General features: G+C 39.5%; 1 protein-coding gene across 2 annotated transcripts in view; it reads left to right on the top strand.

Annotated features, from left to right (window-relative positions):
- The first annotated feature begins 2250 nt into the window (after window positions 1-2250).
- The window catches only part of Rim2 (replication in mitochondria 2), a 70299-nt gene continuing 49813 nt past the window's right edge, over window positions 2251-22736 (top strand). The window contains exons 1-4 of one of the 2 annotated variants that reach the window (XM_053793797.2): window positions 2272-2372; window positions 4464-4687; window positions 12109-12393; window positions 17155-17336. In XM_053793797.2, coding sequence (XP_053649772.1) covers window positions 12122-12393; window positions 17155-17336 — 454 coding nt within the window. In that variant the 5' untranslated portion in view covers window positions 2272-2372; window positions 4464-4687; window positions 12109-12121. Of the gene's footprint in view, window positions 2373-4463; window positions 4688-12108; window positions 12394-17154; window positions 17337-22736 lie in introns of both variants that reach the window. The other variant, XM_053793796.2, reaches the window with a different exon arrangement.

Below are 22736 nucleotides of genomic sequence, written 5' to 3'. Positions count from 1 at the left end.
AGCAACGTACTGTGAGCTGTTCATGTTGTCGTCCGTAAGTCCTTGCCCAGGATGCCACTCACAACAGTCGCTAATTAAGGAAAAGAAGTAACATTTCTCAAGATTAATGGACTAAACACATCGACTCCCTCGACTACCGCCCACAGCATGAGTATGGGGTACATAATAAAGATGTAAGTTTATTTAGGTACAGGTACACATAAATACAGCTACATAAATTATCATACATAACAATATATACTTAGGATAACCCCCCAAAAACCAAACTGGCTTATTTCCATTGGGGTCCTTGTTAAACTAACGACTCCAGACTGAGGGATTGATTACACAGTAAGTGTCCGGGGACCAAGACTATTCAACAGCCTCCCACCAGCCATAAGAGGCATTACCAATAGACTCCTGGTTGTCTTCAAGAGGGAGCTGGATAGATATCTAAAGCTGGTGCCGGATCAGCTGGGCTGTGGTTCGTACATTGGACTACGTGCGGCCAGCAGTAACAGCGTCGGTGATCAGGCCCTGATCCACCGGGAGGCCTGGTCGTGGACCGGGGCCGCGGAATACCCTCCAGGTAGACCTAAGATAAGATAAGATAAGATAAGATTTCGTTCGGATTTTTAACCCGGGAGGGTTAGCCACCCAGGATAACCCAAGAAAGTCAGTGCGTCATCGAGGACTGTCTAACTTATTTCCATTGTGGTCCTTAATCTTGTCCCCCAGGATGCGACCCACACCAGTCGACTAATACCCAGGTACCTATTTGCTGCTAGGTGAACAGGACAACAGGTGTAAGAAAACGTGTCGAAATGTTTCCACCCGCCGGGAATCGAACCCGGGCCCTCCGTGTGTGAAGCGGGAGTTTTAGCCACCAGGCCACCGGGCCACCATACTCATACTCATACTCATCCTCATCTTCCTCTGTTATTCTCTGTAATACGCTGAAGAAGGCCCTGGCTGACAAAACGTTTCTTCAGTAAAGAATCTCCAATGTTGTACAAGTGTCTCATTCTTTAACAGGTTTAAGGAAACAGTCATACGTCTGGTTGCCCTGGGTCGGACCCGGGTACTTTCGGTTGCGAGCCAAACGCTCTAATTTGTCTTCTGAGTAAAGTGTTTTTAGGCACAGGTACACATAAGCACAATTATCATACGTAGTAAACTTATTTCCATTGGTGTCCCTGGGGGTGTATATGGCCACTAGTCTCCTAGAGAGACTAGTCCCAAATCTGTACACAAAAATCACTCCCTAAGACTCGGCGGGAGGTGCAACTTCCCCCAATGAAAAGCATGGACGCCACGAATACACTAAGAGATAACACAATAAGTGTCCGGGGCCCAAGACTGTTCAACTGCCTCCCAGCATACATAAGGGGGATTACCATTAGACCCCTGACTGTCTTCAAGAAGGTACTGGTCAGGCACGTAAAGTCAGTACCTGACCAACCGGGCTGTGGTTCGTACGTCGGTTTACGTGCTGCCAACTAACAGCCTGGTTAATCAGGCCTTGATCCACCACAAGGACTGGTCACAGACCGGGCCTAGGGGGCGTTGACCCCCCGAAACACCCTCCAGGTAGCGCCATGTAGAACCTAAAAGATCGGTCTTTATAGCGCCCTTGTTTAGTACCAGTTGAGCATAACCAGCAGGCGTAAGGGCACTTGTTCTGCTTTGTAATCGAACTCGGGACCTTTTGGTTGTGAGTCGGTCTACCGTTGGAGGGTCAGCCAGGTTAAACACTATTGGGTGTGGTCAGGGACGAGACTGGTGACCTTGTGGAGAGACCAGTGTCCTTGGCCAGAGGGACCTTAGTAAGCCGCGGTTATACTCTCCTTGGCAAGATATAAAAACATTGACTGTGCATGAGGTCTCTCGGAGAGTCAGTCAGGTCACCGAGTAAATGCACAAAAAGTTATTTTAGTATATAAGTAAATAAAAATGTTTTGTCTGGAGTCTGCATTACGTACTATTTTACCTGCATTTTGAATATTAATAATAATTATTAATATATATATTCTTTGGAAGGTTTAGTGATAAACACACCAAGCGAACCCATTGAGAAAATAAAGTGAATGTTTTTAAGTAATGTTAAAAGTAAGTTTATAACATCGAGGTTGAGGGTTGGATGTAAACAAATATCACATGTACACTTGGAGTGAACCCAAGAGAAGGACCAATCAGCGTCCCCGGCCTCACACACTTGACCAATCAGCTCACAGTGATCACGTGATGGAAACCCACTCAAAACATGAGCCAGCAGCAGACCATCAGTGATGACTAGACCAGTGGTGTGAGTACTCATATCTGCTCCCTCTTAATAAAACCTAGCGCAAGATGAATCTGAATAGGGATACGCTAATCCATCTGTTCGCAGGCGGGTAAGCTATCACTTTTGATCTGTACGTTAATCAAATTACTGTTTTATTGCTACTAACAATGTTTTTCCCACTCATCCTGTGTAGGAACTACAGGCTTTTTAAAAGGCCTTGAAATTCTTAAATGTCTCTTGAGAAACGTTCACTGAGCAACAAGAATGATTTACATGTCCCCGAGGATCCAGGTTACGAAATGGTATTGGTAAAATACGTATTAGAAAATGAAATAAGGAGGATGTATTAGGTAATAAACAGGTTATGGGAGGGTTGTAGAAGCCACCATGGACGCCACCTCTTACTTTTATTATACTAACTAGACAATATGCATCACCCTCAACCCCTCAAGGGAGGTTCCTTGACGCTGGTGAGGTGCTCTTGATCTAGGGAACTGGATCTGTGCTCTGGTTCCCTGAATTGAGTCTTGAATACCTGCCATCCCCCCCCCACATGCGCAGTATAATCCTACGGGTTTAGCGCTTCCCCCTTGATTATAATAATATCTTCAAGGGAAGGTTCCTTGATGTCAGTGAAGGGGAAGGGGCTGGCTCTCGATGCAAGGAATTAAACCTGGCTTCAGTTTCCTTGGATCATAATTGAATTCTTCCCAGGACTTCAGTGGAAATAAGCCACTTTGCCTTTTTTTTATCCTAGGTAATTTACACGTATGTTACTGTGTATGGTAATTTGTGTACATATTTGTGTACCTGTACCTAAATAAACTTGTAAAGTAAAAGGACACAAGTGCAACTAGTGTAACATTTTATTGTGGCAATATTTCGGTCTCCAGGAACTTTGTCAAGCCGTTACAGTCTTCCCCTTCCTTCCAGGCTGTGTCCCCTACAGGTTTAGCGCATCCCTTGACTAATCACATACAATACACAAGTAACCACAGTAGGTATATTTAATCTTTGACTTCATTGGGTTTTCTAAGCTTAGTTCTACATAATTTGTTATATAAAACTTGTAAAAACTGAAGATTATGTATAAGGCTTAAATCAACATGAGTTTTCATCTAGGAGTCCTCAAAACCATTGTACGAATGTGTTCATCTGTACTAAATAAATGCATGGAGAACTAGTGTAGTACACATGTAAGTTTATTTAGGTACAGTTATACAATTTTAGATCAATACAATTTTCTCATATAATATCATGTATTCAGATTAGCTAGGATAACCCAAAAAAGGTGTAAATTACTTAGGATAACCCCAAAAGTGTCAGTGACTTATTTCCACAGATTTTTTTATATATATTAATATTTCTCTTCATGGGGGTGGCTTGATGCCAGTGAAGGGTTTGATAAAGGATATTAATCACCCTTCCTTTAGATTTAATCTCATCACGTTCAGTTCCCAAAATGCTACAGCTCATTGCTTTAGCGTTTCCCCACACTTGTAATAATAACTGAATTAGTATTTGCAGTGATGCTTTGATGAGGGAACCCATTGCTGGTTATTGACATAAGATTGTGGAGAATTATTGACTAGTGAAACCTAATTCAGTTCACCATATGGAACTCGAGTAATCCTAACGGCAATAAATTATAATTTTTTACTTTCCTGAATTTACGTAATATAGAGTAGATAACAACAGTACTAAGTCAATTTGTCACCCAGCCATAAATAAATACCTAGAAGTGGCATCCAGAAAGTGGACCTAAAAAGAACCCCAACAGAAATGAGTTACACGGCTTAGCTTTCTTGGGTTATCCTCTGTTGTTAATTCTCTGGGGTTACTAATGATTTTTTTCTTCTGGGCCATATTAGGCAGGTCCTGTTCCTAAATTAAATTAAAATAATTTACCTCCCATGTTTACCTATAATATAGTAAGACAAACCATTCAGAAATCTAAAACAATAGGGATAATGCTGGTAATATATGGCATAAGCATATAGGCCAGGTGGGCAGATTTCAAGCAAATTGCTTCAGGCTGCAAATTTGGGGGAAAATGGAAAAAATAAAAGATCCCAATTTGGAGAAAGAATTTTTTTAGTGAAAATTTCTTTGCAGTCTTGTGTGCCTAGGAGGTGTATTGCTGAACAACTTGTTCTGATTACAGCTTCAAAGTGGTGTCAGATTTTTATCATGTTGACAGAGATCGACTAGAAATCCAAGAGGATCACACTCTTAACTTCACTCGCTGAGCATTCTACTTCCAGCTCTCCAGTAAAAGCTGTGGCAGAAGTAATCAACAGTGTTTCAGGATGGACTAATTGAATTTCAACTATTCTGTCATCAATCCTGGTCAGATGCTCAGCAGAACGGTCCATCAGTAGGCTGCGATGCTTGAAGACCTACCTCCGCACAACAATGGGACAAGTTCAGTTAAATATTGTTGTTATAATAAACACTGAATAAGCACAAGCTAACAACATGGTTGAAAACGATCTGGACAAAATGATCAACACTTTCGGTGGGCAAAAAGAGCAAGAAAAAAATATTTCTAATCTGGTCATAGTTGTAGGTTAAACAGAAACATGTGGCTGTTGATAGATTTTGATAATTTTTACATATTCATGAATTGGCTTTGTTTACTACCTTATTTTGCTCTGCTTTGATCAAGCACATCAGTAAAACATGTTTAAATTTTCACTGGGAGGCTAGGAGCAGGGGTGCAGTTTTTGTTTCCTTGATTTTGAGAATGTGTTTGCCATGCTAGGTACATAACAAATTAGTATAAGTCATGACAAGAATTTCATTTGTATCTTTTTTATTAGTGCTTAAAATGTGTCAGACTGGAGGCTTCTGTGATGATCCTATACGATACGTAGTTGACAAGTTGTTTACTGTAATGAAAAATTTAGAAAATTCCATTCTCCCCCTCCCCCCCCCAAAAAAAGGATTTAATGTTGTACACCTATAATATATAGTTTTTGAGCCTCTCTTTATCACCACAGTAAACTTTGTTCAGGTTAAATGTGCAGTTATCTCAGTCATTTGGGAAAAATCATCTGACACTGGCTTTTGTCATATTATGACCTATTCAGCTTTGACATTTGTCTTCATAGAAGGGGTATGACAAGGAAGAGACCACTGGCACATATTTTTTAAGATAATGCACTCTGACACAGATATGATTGTGATTATAGCAGACTGTAGCAGAACTTTGGTTTCGATAATACTATCCCCATGATGTTTGCAGGAGGGAGCTGTGAAGAAGAGAAATGGAGGGGGGGGGGACTAGACTGTCGATGTGAATATGGTTCAGAGGCTTTTGCTTTTGGTGATGGAGTGAATGATGGTGAAAGTTTTTCTTTTTCGGGCCACCCTGCCTTGGTGGGAATCGGCCAGTGTGATAATAAAATAAATAATACTATATACGTATTTATGTATGTGTGCACAGAAAGCATACTAACCACATTAATAAATGGAATATACTGTACAGTATATATACTTCAGATTGTATATATGTATTTATATGAAGGGTTAACAGTTTCAGCTTAAAATACAATACAACAACGAGTCATGGTGCGTGACGAGGTGTCAGAGTGGGCCCCTGTGATGAGCAGGGTTCCACAGGGGTCAGTCCTAGGATATGTGCTGTTTTTGGTATATGAGAATGACATAACAGAAGGGATAGACTCAGAAGTGTCCCTGTTTGCAGATGATGTGAAGTAAATGAGGAGAATTAAATTGGTCGAGGATCAGGCAGGACTACAAAGAGACCTGGACAGGCTACAAGCCTGGTTCAGCAACTGGCTCCTTGAATTTAACCCTGCCAAATGCAAAGTCATGAAGATCGGGGAAGGACAAAGAAGGCCGCAGAGTATACATAGTGTAGGTGGACAGAGACTGCAAACCCCACTCAAGGAAAAAGAACTTTGGGAGTATAATACCGAGCACATCTCCTGAGGTGCACATCAATCAGATAACTGCTGCAGCATACGGGCGTCTGGCAAACCTAAGAATAGTGTTCCAATACCTCAGTAAGGAATCGTTCGAGAGACTATACACTGTATACATCAGGCCCATACTGGAGTATGCAGCACCAGTTTGGAATCCACACCTAGTCAAGCACGTCAAGAAATTAGAGAAAGTGCAAAGGTTTGCAACAAGGCTAGTCCCAGAGCTAAGGGGATTGTACTATGAAGAAAAGTTAAGGGAAATCGGCCTGATGACACTGGAGGACAGGAGGGTCAGGGGAGACATGATAACTACGTATAAAATACTGCGAGGAATTGACAAGGTGGACAAATACAGGATGTTACAGAGATGGGACACAGAAACAAGGGGTCACAATTGGAAGCTGAATACTCCTCTTAGTCAAAGGGATGTTAGGAAGTATTTCTTTAGTCATAGAGTTGTCAGGAAGTGGAATAGTCTAGGAAGTGGCATAGTGGAGGCAGGAACCATGCATAGTTTTAAGACGAGGTTTGATAAAGCTCATAGAGCAGGAAGAGAGAGGACCTAGTAGCAATCAGTGAAGAGGCAGGGCCAGGAGCTGTGACTCGACCCATGCAACCACAAATAGGTGAGCACAAATAGCCAGAGCATTTCGGGTAGACTAATCCTAATGCTTACACACTACTTAAAACTAGATGTAGATTAGAGGGTAACTTTTAATCATTCTTTATTTTACCTTATTACTAAAGTGAGGTAGTCAAAAATTTTATAATTAATAAGATTTATAGTAGTGAGATAGCAAAAACAAATAACAGTATTACAGTTTATAGTGTTACAGCAGCACAGTTTTAAGAATGTATTAATGTTTTAAATTGATCAAGCAGTCCTAAAGTTTGAGATTTTTTGAGTTATTTCAAGCTGGTTGAATAATTAAGTGTATAGTGTTGGTATGGTTAATTTTGGGAGATGAGATAATGTTAAAGTATAGCTATAAATTCAATGGCAGACAGGGGACCTTTTCCTGGTTCAGGTAATGAATTTCAGATTTTAGGGCCTTTCATGTGCATTGCATTCTGGGCTGTGGTTCGTACGTTGGATTGCGTGCAGCCAGCAGTAACAGCCTGGTTGATCAGGCTCTGATCCACCATGAGGCCTGGTCACAGACTGGGCCGCAGGGGCGTTGACCCCCGGAACTCTCTCCAGTTAAACGTAGTGCGAGACAGACACAAGGGATGTCAGAGAGTTTTGTGCCTTGTATTGTGCATTCTGTTGTAGCTATCTTATAGATTTTTCCATTTTCTGCCATATTATATGTGTTGGATTTACTTTTTTTTAATGCCCTCTTCCATGCTCTCTTACCTACTCTACATTCCTGGTTGAACTATGGGTTTGCATAAATGGTTTAGATAACCACTTAGTTGATAAATGAGACGCTTGTGTAACATTTGAATATCTTTATTCTGAAAACATTTCGTTAGCCATTGACTTCTTTTCTGAACTGTGCTGAAGAATCCACTGGCTGGCGAAACATTTTGAGAATAAAGATACCCAAATGTTTCACAAGTGTCTGTCTCATTTATGAACCATGGGTGCTTTTCATATTTCTTTTCTTTGAGCTCATTATTGCTTGTCTAGCTTTGCTATCCTGTTCCCTTTCTCATTGCATTTTTAATTCTGTAAAATTTCTCATAATCCTCTGATTAGAAGACTGTCATGGAAAGGGATGGTTTGTGATGTCTGGATCTAAGTTTTTGCTGTTGCTTGCAGGCAGTCTTGCTATTGCTGGTTGTTGATCCCAAGCACATAAACTATCAGTAAGATATGAATAGATTAGTGTTTACAGTGCTGTATTACAGAGCTGATGAAGGTTAGAATGTACATGTTAGCAAATCTCTAAAAAATTGTTCACTTTTTTGTTTTGTTGGATGTGCATATTGAATTTTAATAAATCTAGGAAATGAACATTGCTCCTTATATAAATACAGTATCAGTAATCTTGATACAGGGTTTGTGATTTTGTATTTTTCTTATAAACCTTATGTAATGTGTGTTTTGTTGTCTGACAAATTGCTGGTTGCTATTTTTTTTATTTACTATGATGTTAAGTCAGCTGGATATGGGTTTTGAAGGGGGGCAAATGTTGTGCCTTCGAAAGACTGGTTTGAGTTGCTTGATGCATTTGTAAGGTGTCCCGTGGCCTGGTGGCTAAAGCTCTCGCTTCACATGGCGAGTGTCTGGGTTACATTCCCAGCGAGGGTAGAAACTAGACACATGTGCAACTCTTGGGTATCTTTATTGAGGAAACGTTTCGCCACACAGTGGCTTCATCAGTCCATACCAAGGAGAATCTTGAAGAACAGGAGGAGAATGAGGTAATCAGTCCCTCAACCTTGAGTCGATGTGGTCAGTCCATCAATCTTGAATAGAATACGGCATATGGGCGGAGAAGGAGCTTATAAACTGTAGGCAGGAGAGGTGCAGCAGAGGTAGGTGGTGTCACATTTGTTCAATGTGGAAGTAGGTCGTGCCCAAGGGTTAGGCAAGTGAAGAATTCCCAAGTATTAAGATCCCAAGAAGTTGCAGTGTCTGACAGGTTTGTAGATGAATGGTTCAGAGAACCGACATGTTGATAAATTAGACACATGTGCAACTCTTGGATATCTTTATCGAGGAAACGTTTCACCACACAGTGGCTTCATCAGTCCATACCAAGGAGAATCTTGAAGAACAGAAGGAGAATGAGGTAATCAGTCCCTCAACTAATAAATCAATAAAGATACCCAAGAGTTGCACATGTGTCTTATTTATCAACATGTCGGTTCTCTGAACCATTCATCTACAATCCTGTCAGACACTGCAACTTCTTGGGATGTTAATACTTGGGAATTCTTCACTTGCCTAACCCTTGGGCACAATCTACTTCCACATTGAACAAATGTGACACCACCTACCTCTGCTGCACCTCTCCTGCCTACGGTTTATAAGCTCCTTGTCCGCCCATATGCCGTATTCTATTCAAGATTGATGAACTGACCACATCGACTCAAGGTTGAGGGACTGATTACCTCATTCTCCTCCTGTTCTTCAAGATTCTCCTTGGTATGGACTGATGAAAACACTGTGTGGCGAAACGTTTCCTCAGTAAAGATACCCAAGAGTTGCACATGTGTCTAATTTATCAACATGTCGGTTCTCTGAACCATTCATCTACAACGAGGGTAGAAACATTGGGTGTGTTTCTTTACACCAGTTGTCTATGTTCAGACATCAGTAAAATTGGTACCTGGGAGTTAGTTGACTGGTGTGGGTCGCATCCTGGGACAAAATTGATCTAATTTGCTGGAAATGCTCTGCATAACAAGCGGCTTTCTATATAGTAGTACAGTGGACCCCCGGTTTACGATATTATTTCATTCCAGAAGTATGTTCAGGTGCCAGTACTGACTGAATTTGTTCCCATAAGGAATATTGTGAATTAGATTAGTCCATTTCAGACCCCCAAATATACACATACAAACACACTTACATAAATACACTTACATAATTGGTCGCATTGGGAGCTGATCGTAAACCGGGGGTCCACTGTATGTCAACTAGGCCTGTATACCTTGTACATGTACTTATAGTAAATATATTATTATTATTATTCATAATACAAAGGGAAAATGGCAATGGGCCTAGAATGCTGCCTTGTGGTGTACCCCAGTGTTGGGTAGTTATTGAGGAGATGTATGTTCAGATTCCATGAATCACTAACAGGAATTGCAGTCTGTCTATATAACTTCTGTGACACTTACAAAAGTGTTAGTTTTCTGTTTGTGTTTATGTTTCCCATATTCCCAGTGCATTTTGCTCCCAGCTGAAGGAACCCTGGATCAAATCCTTGTTATGGATAGATGTACAAGTACATAAGATAGCTAGAAGTTTAGTCGACTCTTGTGGGTTGCATCCTGGAGAGAACTTAAAAATAACCTCCAGTGGAAATGATCATACTGCCTGGCTTTCTTGGGTTATCCTGGGTTAACCCTCTGGGACTAATACCATGCTGACTCATCACACAGCTCTAACCACATTCCTTGATAAAGTCCTTGCCAACATTGAGAACTTTGTGTGGCCTTTCAACTTTCTCCTGAAGGACAGTGATCTACATGCTTTTGCTTGACACACAGGTTGTGTTTACACAGCTTACATTGTTTAGTGTACTTACCTGAAGTTTAACTGAAAACAGTTTTTGGGGTCAGTGCCCCCTCAGTCTAGACCAGGCCTCCTGGTGGATGGTCGGGTTAACCAGGCTGTTGATGTTAGCTGCACCCAATTTAGTGGCTGATCAGGAACTGACTTAAGAAACTTTATGAAGACAGGCTATGATCATAGGTAAGATAAGATAACAAATTTTTTGGATTTTGAACCCTGCAGGGTTAGCCACCCAGTATATCCCAAAAAAGGCAGTGCATCATCAAGGGACTGGCTGTTATTTTCATTGGGGTCGTCAATCTCATCTCCGAGGATGCGACCCACACCAGTCAACTTAACACCCAGGTACCTACTTGTTTGCCAGGTGAATGGGAAAACAGGTGTGAAGAAGTGCCCATTGTTTCCACCCTTGCTAAGCATTGAACCATGGACACTCAGCGTGTGAAGCGAGAGCATTGCATACCAGGCAACCTCAGTTTAACCTATTAATAGGGGAGAGGGTGTCTAGTAATATCAGATGTTTGTTTAATTCAAGTGAGAAGATTTGTTTTTTCCAGGATCATAACAATAATGGACAGTTCTGAATATAACTTGAATTTGTTAAATCTGAAATTGTTAAATTAGGGTACACGTACATTAAATTGATTTTTTTTTTTATATTGGCATATGGGACCTTACTGTAACAAAAGCATGCGCATGCATGAATTGTGAATGTAGTTTAAACTACAATGCGTACATGGACTTGTGCCATTGTTGCTACTGCGACAGCTCCCACCATCATTTATATAACAAAACTGATAGCCTATGAATTGGAATGATTTGTAGATACGGTTTGATCTGTAGAGTTTTAAGCCAATTTGTGGGTTTGTGATTTGTTCCATTTCAGATTAAAAATTTAGATCTAAATAAGAAATATGAAAACAGGTATAGTAGTAGTAGGTATGTGCTTTTGCAATACATTAAAGCATAGTGTCTTAAGTGCAAATACTATATACAGTACATTACCTGATGGGTTCAGATTTACTGTGGACAAGACAGAAAGTGTAAAAATGGTACTAATATTAGCAATTAAATTTTTGTTTACTATGTAATTATCATCCTAGGAAAGGTTGGAGAGAGGGAAAAAGATTGTGTGCAAGGGACACATGGACATGTGATTGTGTAAGACAGGAATGAGTGGAGGCAAGCGATTTTTATTTGGTGTGCTGTCGGAGTGTGAAGAAGGTAACATTTATGAAGGGTATTAGGAAAACCACTTAGCTAGACTTGAGTTCTAAAGGTGGGAAGTACAATGCCTATGCTCAAAAGGAGGGTCATCCAAACTGATGCCAGCATGTTTCTGGCAAGACAATGATTGAATGAATGATGGTAAAAGCATTTCTTCTTTACCCTACCTCAGTGGGAGACAGCTGGCATGTTAAAAATTTTTATTATTTTTTATTTTAATATTGCCAGTTGCACAGATTTGTTATGAAAATTAAAACTGACTTTTTGGGTTATCCTAGGTAATTTACACTGTATGAAAAATAAACTTAAATATTCTGTAAAACTGAGTGGATTATATGATTATTATTATCCACATCTGGTGATTTTTTTTTCTGACAAAAACTAACACAAAGATTATTTTGATTATGTCCAGTGGTGTATATACGGTACAGTATTTCTATATCACTAATACGCTTGTCTTCCTCTTATTATATCAGGTGCGGTGGAACAATGGGTGCAGTTGCCACTTGCCCGCTTGAGGTGGTCAAAACCCGGCTACAGTCCTCGTCGTATGGATATATGAGTGGCGCCCTTCCTCCCCCAGCAGCACGGCAAGGGGGATCTACTACATGCCCCACACTGCCTCACCAGCATCGTGGTTGCAGCACACGCAGACTTTGCACTAGTGCTCTGAGATCTGGCACACAAGTTGTGCATCTTTCACAGCAGCTTCCTAATCCTCCTGGCCAGCGAAGTACGGTGTCCATCTTACATTGTCTTAAGTAAGTTAATAAGAAAGCTGATCTGTTTATTGATGTATTGCAGGTTATCTTTTATAAATAAATACTCGGTTGGTGTAAGTCACAACTAACCAAGAATTTAGAGAGGAAATGTCAGTGTTTTGGCCTATTCTAGAGCACTATAAAATCAATATCAGAAGTGACTGATGAGTAAGATAATGATCAGTTGTTATTGTTGCAGGAGCTTGCTTAATGTAAGATACAATATGATGTTTTATTAGAATTTGATTTGACAGTGGTAAGTTTCATCAGTTTTAAATACAAATAAGAGAGACCTGCACTTTGTTTCACATGATATACACAGCCATTTTTGACAGCTAATAAATGTTAAAATGTTGTACCATACTCTGTTATTAAAATGACAATGCTGAATTATTAAACTGTGCATAGTGCCATGAAAATTGGAATGTGTTATTATGTGATACATTACTTAATAAAACTGATAAAGCATATCTTTCTTATTTATGGTTGTTAAAGTCAGTAATTGAGGCAGGTGTGTAACTTGAGTTGTTTATAAGACTGAAATTGGAAACTGCAATACAGCACTGTAGTATATTACGAAAATAACATTGATGTCGATGACAATGTCTGAGATTTTAAACAAAGCTAAAAGGATAAGTTAATATCATAATGTTAATACAGAGCCTAGGTAGGTCAGCGTTCCCTGATAATTCTTCAAAAAATATTGTACATTATCATTATTTACTTATTTATTGTGTGAGGCCCATGAGCTCTACAGTATTACAGATCTTAAGAAAAAGTATTGTACTGTACTCTGTCTGAATTAACATTACACTTCAGGGTCTTATAGCTGTAGTGAACAGCAGACTGTTTAAATGGTTTGTATATTTAGTTAGTTAGAAATTTGTGCGTGTATAAGGAAGCTGTGTGCTGTAGAGCTGAAGTTTGAAATTGATCTGGTAAAATAAACTTTTATTTCCACAAGATTCACAACATAATTTTACAAGATTGGATGATGATGATAGTACTCATGGAAAGCCATTGGTTATGCATAGCATTTCAGGCAAGCTAAAGTTTAAGACTAATAGAGCATAATAGACAATAACAATTGCATCTATGTACAGTGGTCCCTCAATAATCGTCCGGCCTGAAAGTCGTCCATTTCGGAAATAGTCCCATTATTTCGTCTAAGCATTGGCTCGCAAATGGTCCGTTAAATCGCTAATCGTCCTTTGTCCGGGACACGTACTCACGCTTTGAGCGACCTGGGCCTGCCTTCCCAGCCAGTGTGCTATTGTTTACCTGTGAGCGACGGTCCCCTCACATGCTCCTACGAAATATTTCATAATATTCCATTGATTTTAGTGCTTGCAAGTGCTAAATAAGCTACCATGGCTACAAGGAAAGCTTCTAGTGCCAGCCCTTTGGTAAAGAATGTGAGAAACACATATAATTTATGAAAAAGTTTGTAGAAAAATACAAAGGTGGTGGTGGTAGAGTGGAAGCAGTTGTGATAGTGGTTGATGGTGGTAGAAGGTAGTAGTGATGGTGGTAGAGGGTTCCTTCTTTAGTGATTCAGCAATTCTACCACTCCTCCAATGTTGTTGGAGTTATATAGGGCTAAAGAAAACACCACCGCCTCAGCTGCTGCTTCACCACCATTATGGGCGGCTTACTCTCAGTGGCCCTTATATACCCAACAACAACACAACACAACACCTCTCATGACATACTTAATGACTTATTTTATTCATTCTAGAGTATATTCCATGTTTCTATGTTATTAATATTGTTTATTATGTCATATTAGTTGAATTGTGATAGATAAATAAGCCATAAGAGTTGATATTAGTGTCATATTCTCCAACAATAAGCTTGCCATCCCTCCCTCACACAAACAAGTCTCCAATAAGAACATAAGAAAGGAGGAACACTGCAGTAGGCCTGTTGGCCTATACTAGGCAGATCCTTTACAATCCTTCCCACTAAGAACATAAGAATGGAAGAACACTGCAGGTCTACTGGCCCATACAAGGCAGGTCCTTATTAAAATGACCTCTACCCAAAGCTACCCAAGAATTTACTCCCGTACCCAATGACACAAATCAAACTCAGCCCCTCCCACTCATATATTTGTCCAATCTCTTCTTAAAGCTACCCAAGGTCCTAGCCTCGATCACCCTACTGGTAAGTGCGATGTTAAATAAGAACTTAAGAAAGTAGGAACACTGCAACAGGCCTGCTGGCCCATACTGGGCCGGTCCTTCACAAATCCAACCCACTAACAGAACAAATGCTACCCAAGCAATAAGCTCAGGTGCAAGTCCGACTCAAATCCAACCCCTCTCACTCGTGTATTTATCAAACCTAAATTTGAAACTACCCAATGTTTTAGCTTCGATCACCCTACTAGGCAGACCGTCCCACTCATCAACTACCCCTATTACCAGTGTTCATTTATACATTTTATTAATGCTTTACATTTATTTGGCATTTTTGTCTGCATGTAAATCTATATTTATGCTAGGGAAGTGACCCCTGAAGTGACCATTCATCAACAACAGCCTTCAATAAAGGTAACTGTAATGTTGAATGTTCATTCTTTTGTGCATGTAAATCTATCTTTTAGGTAAAAAAAAAAAAAATTGTTGTTGATACTTCTGGGTGTCTGGAACGAATTAATTGGATTTACATTATTTCTTATGGGGAAAATTGATTCGAAAATCATCTATTTCGATAATAGTCCCACTTCCAGGAACGGATTAAGGACGATAATTGAGGGACCACTGTATATGCAAAGACATTAAAGAGACATTAATTCTAATGAAGATAACAAACATACATGCTTGAGAGCAAATTAACAGCATAACATGGTACATGACAATAAAAAATGAAATGAGTGAGTCCAAGGACCTTTGCTGTAACAATTGGTTTGAGATAATTTGTTGTTGATCCCAGTGCCATATGGATAATATGAGTAGATAAATGTGTAGTATGGGGTAAGCAGTGATTAGTATGATGAAAAAAATGTCTTCAAAAGCCTACCTACATTTTGTTTCAAAGGATGTTCTGGGTTTGAGTTTTTTTTCATCTGTAGGTCTAGAAATTTGCCTTAATTTTTTTTCTGTTTGTCATTTATTCTGTTCGTAACGTTGTTTGATTGGTTTGTCGAAACCCAGTAGTATTAATATTGGTTCTACTGAGATGGTTTCTGGTTCTCTCTTCAGGCTCATAGCCCATAGAATAGAAATGATTTGTGAGTACAGTAGTACCATGTAGAGTTAGAATGGGTTACATGATAGCACACTTTTTTAGCACCATACACAGCACTATATTATGTTTTATACAATATTTTTAGATTTGTTGCTTTCTGTATTTGTGAGATGTTTATTTTGGGGTCATTTGGGATGGATGATTTTGTTTTTCAAATGTCTTCGAGTGCTAAACCTTCTTTCCTTGTGACAAAAATTGTAGAAAGTGTGAACGTGCCATGCAGCATGCCCATTATTGTCCTCAGTGACATTATCGGACACTTACATACATTGATATATGACTATATCAATGTTTATCTCTAAGTTACAAGTGAAAGACATCTTTTTTATCAGTCATTTATCATTTGGCTAATTTTTTGATTGTACAATGATAAGAACAGATATCAGTCTTTATGGTATCTGAATTCTGAATGATAAGGCTTAGTTTTCGATTGATCATTTGTGGAACTAAGTCATCTGCAATACCACAAAACAGTAGGCTCTGTAAGAGTCCCAGAGATGCAGTTTGCATTGTACAAGTGGACTGCAATAAGGCCTGAATAAGTAGTTTGAATTATTTATTGGCTAGGTTTTACTTACTACCGTGCAATATTTGAAAATAAGTTTTTCATTAAGTTTTAATCTTGATGGTTACATAGTAAATAATAATAATAAAAATTATATTTTGTTGAGCATATGAGGGTAGTACTTAATATTTTGCTCAGAATAAGGGGTTTAAATTTTTTTTTATAGAGAACTGTATTTGTAAGGCAACATGACTCACGAAATCGTAATGACACGATTGCAAACAAACAATACCACGGGCGGGATTGAACCCGCGGTCAGAGAGTCTCAAAACTCCAGACTGTCGCGTTAGCCACTAGACCAGCTAGCCACAATAAGATTCGTTCAACTAGGTATATTTCTACACCATAGGAAGGTTAGCATAGGCACCACTGTGACCACAAATGCAAGTTTTTACAGACGAATCTCCAGCTAGCGTGGCCGTGACGAACTCTAGCTCAAGTCCCCTCAATGCCGTCAACATGACTCACGAAATCGTAATGACACGATTGCAAACAAACCATACCACGGGCGGGATTGAACCCGCTGTCAGTGTGTCTCAAAACTCCAGACCGTCGCATTAGCCACTAAGACCAGCTAGCCACAATAAGATTCGTCCAGCTAGGTATATTTCTACACCATAGGAAGGTTAGCATAGGCACCACTGTGATGAATCTTATTGTGGCTAGCTGGTCTAGTGACTAACGCGACTGTCTGGAGTTTTGAGACTCTCTGACCGTGGGTTCAATCCCGCCTGTGGTATGGTTTGTAAGGCAAATTGCCATATTTTGTTAATGAAAATGTTAACTATTGCTGGAGAGTAGTAGGGAATAGGAAGGACTACAAGTTAAGTGATTAATTATCATTTATACTATGCAACAAAAATTCATTGTTTAAATATACACACATACAAAAATATATTTTTTAAGACTGAAAAACTGGATGCCTTTTTTTCTTTTTCACATAGGTACATTGTTGAAGTTGAGGGTCCACGAGCATTATTTCGGGGACTTGGTCCCAACCTTGTAGGGGTTGCTCCCTCCCGTGCTATATATTTCTGCTCTTACTCTCAGATGAAGAAAATCCTTAATAACCACTTAAACAAACCCGAATCTCCCATTGTTCACATCATGTCAGCATCTTGGGCCGGTGAGTATGTCATAAATTTTTCTCAAATATTATTGTATCTAATAATAATAATACTGTAATAATATTATAATTTCCATGCTTCGATAATAAAGACTGATGTTAATTACAATCCCACATATGCACTGACCTCTGTTGATGATCATATGTACATAAAAATCCTCCAGGATTTTGTATTTGGTAACTGTATACAGTACTTGTCCGCCAAGATCAGTACCATCTGTTGCCCTCTTATCATGCCTCTATCACCACTGCTTATCCTGAATGACCTACATGGTTTGGCACTGCATGAAATACAGTATGTACAGTCACTCTTGATATACATACCATAACTTAGTGGGGAAGAGACACAGAGAGAGAAATATAAGAGGAATTGTAAATTACAGCCTCTCCTCACTTAGTGACATACTCATTTACCGATGCCTCAGACTTACGACAGGCTATCTGACCAGTATTCATGCGTAAATAATATATATTAGAGCTGATTTCCTCTGTTCTGTTTATTTCAGTATACAGTACACTACTGTACAAACATTTAAAAATATACCAGAAATGTTATAAATGGTGCAAAGGTGACATTAAAACATCAAAGATGGTTGACACAAACCCACTACCATTATAGTATGCTCCTCACTTAGCGACGAATTCGTTTAACGACATGGTCTCATTAGCGGAACTCCATTAAGCGAGGAGAGGCTGTATACTCTGAAAAGCAGAGGTGCCATAAGGACAGTGAGAGAACTGTCAACATTCATGGCCCAGGATTCAACTCACTGCGTATCATCAGATATAAAAATTATTGACGCAACAATTGCGAAAGTATTCAAGAAGAAACTGGACTACTACCTCTGGGAAGAGCCAGGCTGATTTAATCAGGCTTCGATGGCTGTCGGCCAGTGGGCTACCAACAACAGAAGCCTGGTTGAAGAGAGAGTCAACTGGGAAGCTTGGCCTCTGGCTTTATTGTGATGGTAGGAAAAACTCAAAACCAGTGACATTTATATCAATTATAGTGCTATTGCCTAGCACAAAGTTCTCAAGAAAGCTCGTGTAATTGAATGCAAAATTGTTGTGCACAATAGATACCCACTTTTTCAGGAACATTTAAATATGTTCTCAGGAGTGTATATGATTTTTTTTTCCCCCAACAAGTTGGCCGTCTCCCACCGAGGCAGGGTGACCCAAAAAGAAAGAAAATCCTCAAAAAGAAAATACTTTCATTATCATTCAACACTTTCACCTCACTCACACATAATCACTGTTTTTGCAGAGGTGCTCAGAACACAACAGTTTAGAAGCATATACGTATAAAGATACACAACATATCCCTCCAAACTGCTAATATGTATATATATAATATTTTTTTTTTTTTTCAACAAGTCGGTCGTCTCCCACCGAGGCAGGGTGACCCAAAAAAGAAAGAAAATCCCCAAAAAGAAAATACTTTCATCATCATTCAACACTTTCACCACACTCACACATTATCACTGCTTTTGCAGAGGTGCCCAGAATACAACAGTTTAGAAGCATATACGTATAAAGATACACAACATATCCCTCCAAACTGCCAATATCCCAAACCACTCCATTAAAGTGCAGGCATTGTACTTCCCATTTCCAGGACTCAAGTCCGACTATATGAAAATAACCGGTTTCCCTGAATCCCTTCACTAAATATTACCCTGCTCACACTCCAACAGATCGTCAGGTCCCAAGTATCATTCGTCTCCATTCACTCCTATCTAACACGCTCATGCACGCTTGCTGGAAGTCCAAGCCCCTCGCCCACAAAACCTCCTTTACCCCCTCTTTCCAACCCTTTCGAGGATGACCCCTACCCCTCTTTCCTTCCCCTATAGATTTATATGCTTTCCATGTCATTCTACTTTGATCCATTCTCTCTAAATGACCAAACCACCTCAACAACCCCTCTTCTGCCCTCTGACTAATGCTTTTATTAACTCCACACCTTCTCCTAATTTCCACACTCCGAATTTTCTGCATAATATTTACACCACACATTGCCCTTAGACAGGACATCTCCACTGCCTCCAACCGTCTCATCGCTGCTGCATTTACCACCCAAGCTTCACATCCATATAAGAGTGTTGGTACTACTATACTTTCATACATTCCCTTCTTTGCCTCCATAGATAACGTTTTTTGACTCCACATATACCTCAACGCACCACTCACCTTTTTTCCCTCATCAATTCTATGATTAACCTCATCCTTCATAAATCCATCCGCCGACACGTCAACTCCCAAGTATCTGAAAACATTCACTTCTTCCATACTCCTCCTCCCCAATTTGATATCCAATTTTTCTTTATCTAAATCATTTGATACCCTCATCACCTTACTCTTTTCTATGTTCACTTTCAACTTTCTACCTTTACACACATTCTCAAACTCATCCACTAACCTTTGCAATTTTTATTTAGAATCTCCCATAAGCACAGTATCATCATCAAAAAGTAACTGTGTCAATTCCCATTTTGAATTTGATTCCCCATAATTTAATCCTACCCCTCTCCCGAACACCCTAGCATTTACTTCTTTTACAACCCCATCTATAAATATATTAAACAACCATGGTGACATTACACATCCCTGTCTAAGACCTACTTTTACCGGGAAGTATTCACCCTCTCTTCTACACACCCTAACCTGAGCCTCACTATCCTCATAAAAGCTCTTTACAGCATTTAGTAACTTACCACCTATTCCATAAACTTGCAACATCTGCCACATTGCTCCTCTATCCACTCTATCATATGCCTTTTCTAAATCCATAAATGCAATAAAAACTTCCCTACCTTTATCTAAATACTGTTCACATATATGCTTCAATGTAAACACTTGATCTACACATCCCCTACCCACTCTGAAGCCTCCTTGCTCATCCGCAATTCTACATTCTGTCTTACCTCTAATTCTTTCAATTATAACCCTACCGTATACTTTTCCTGGTATACTCAGTAAACTTATTCCTCTATAATTTTTACAATCTCTTTTGTCCCCTTTCCCTTTATATAAAGGGACTATACATGCTCTCCGCCAATCCCTAGGTACCTTCCCCTCTTTCATACATTTATTAAACAAAAGTACCAACCACTCCAACACTATATCCCCCCCTGCTTTTAACATTTCTGTCATGATCCCATCAGTTCCAGCTGCTTTACCCCCTTTCATTCTACGTAATGCCTCACGTACCTCCACCACACTTACATTCTGCTCTTCTTCACTCCTAAAAGATGGTATACCTCCCTGGCCAGTGCATGGAATTACCACCTCCCTTTCTTCCTCAACATTTAAAAGTTCCTCAAAATATTCTCGCCATCTACCTAATACCTCCCTCTCCCCATCTACTAACTCCCCTACTCTGTTTTTAATGGACAAATCCATACTTTCCCTAGGCTTTCTTAACTTGTTTAACTCACTCCAAAATTTTTTCTTATTTTCATTAAAATTTCTTGACAGTGCCTCTCCCACTCTTTCATCTGCTCTCCTTTTGCACTCTCTCACCACTCTCTTCACCTTTCTTTTACTCTCCATATACTCTGCTCTTCTTATAACACTTATGCTTTGTAAAAACCTCTCGTAAGCTACCTTTTTCTCTTTTATCACACCCTTTACTTCATCATTCCACCAATCACTCCTCTTTCCTCCTGCCCCCACCCTCCTATAACCACAAACTTCTGCCCCACATTCTAATACTGCATTTTTAAAACTATTCCAACCCTCTTCAACCCCCCCCCCACTACTCATCTTTGCACTAGCCCACCTTTCTGCCAATAGTCGCTTATATCTCGCCCGAACTTCCTCCTCCCTTAGTTTATACACTTTCACCTCCCTCTTACTTGTTGTTGCCACCTTCCTCTTTTCCCATCTACCTCTTACTCTAACTGTAGCTACAACTAAATAATGATCTGATATATCAGTTGCCCCTCTATAAACATGTACATCCTGGAGCCTACCCATCAACCTTTTATCCACCAATACATAATCTAACAAACTACTTTCATTACGTGCTACATCATACCTTGTATATTTATTTATCCTCTTTTTCATAAAACATGTATTACTTATTACCAAATTTCTTTCTACACATAGCTCAATTAAAGGCTCCCCATTTACATTTACCCCTGGCACCCCAAATTTACCTACTACTCCCTCCATAACATTTTTACCCACTTTAGCATTGAAATCCCCAACCACCATTACTCTCACACTTGATTCAAAACTCCCCACGCATTCACTCAACATTTCCCAGAATCTCTCTCTCTCCTCTACACTTCTCTCTTCTCCAGGTGCATACACGCTTACTATAACCCACTTTTCACATCCAATCTTTATTTTACTCCACATAATCCTTGAATTTATGCATTTGTAGTCCCTCTTTTCCTGCCATAGCTTATCCTTCAACATTATTGCTACTCCTTCTTTAGCTCTAACTCTATTTGAAACCCCTGACCTAATCCCATTTATTCCTCTCCATTGAAACTCTCGCACCCCCTTCAGCTTTGTTTCACTTAAAGCCAGGACATCCAGTTTCTTCTTATTCATAACATCCACAATCATCTCTTTCTTATCATTTGCACAACATCCACGCACATTCAGACTTCCCACTTTGATAATTTTCTTCTTCTTATTCTTTTTAGTAATCTTTACAGGAAAAGGGGTTACTAGCCCATTGTTCCCGGCATTTTAGTTGACTTTTACAACACACATATATCTATATAAAAAAAAAATACAAAATGTGTATATGTATGTACGTATATTGATTGGTGGTATGCTTGTGCATGGAGTTATGACCTACTGGCTTTAAAGTAACTTGAGTGTATGCAATTGCAGTGTTTAGGAGGGAAAAAATCTAAAATTCTGAATGGATGCATCGCATTTCTGAGATTTGGGCTAGAGGCTGGTCTGCGTTCCATCTACAATATGCTTAAGATATCAGAAATGTGACTAGCCCTGTTTTTCAGATTAGAGGTAAAAATTTGAACAGTGAAGCTTGTTTCTAATTAGTGTCTGTCAAGGCTTTGTTGCTAGTTATTCACATTTTTCAATATTTTTAGATCCATTGCCTGTATTCTTTTCCCCACCCCCTTCCCTCCCTTCAGCTGAGGAACTTTTGATTACCTGTTACTTTCATAAATTGCTAATATGTGTTGCATTTTAGTTGAAATTTGAGTATGTAATAATAGATGGTATGAGGATACCAGCAAGTTCTAGTTGATACAGATGCAAATCTGCTTAAAGTTTGCCAATTTTTTATTATTGTTTTGGGTAAAAATTAAGTGTAATGTGCCTTGCATTCTGGTAGTGCTTTCTTCTGGAAATGGAAGAGTATGAAGAAGGTTGATGTGGGCCTACTGTACTGAGGTGAATAGTTGTGGT

This window comes from Cherax quadricarinatus, chromosome 65 (assembly GCF_038502225.1).
Source record: "Cherax quadricarinatus isolate ZL_2023a chromosome 65, ASM3850222v1, whole genome shotgun sequence".
Taxonomy (NCBI): Eukaryota; Metazoa; Arthropoda; class Malacostraca; order Decapoda; family Parastacidae; genus Cherax; species Cherax quadricarinatus.
Note: the sequence above shows the minus strand (reverse complement) of the source record. Positions and strands in the feature narration are given on the sequence as shown.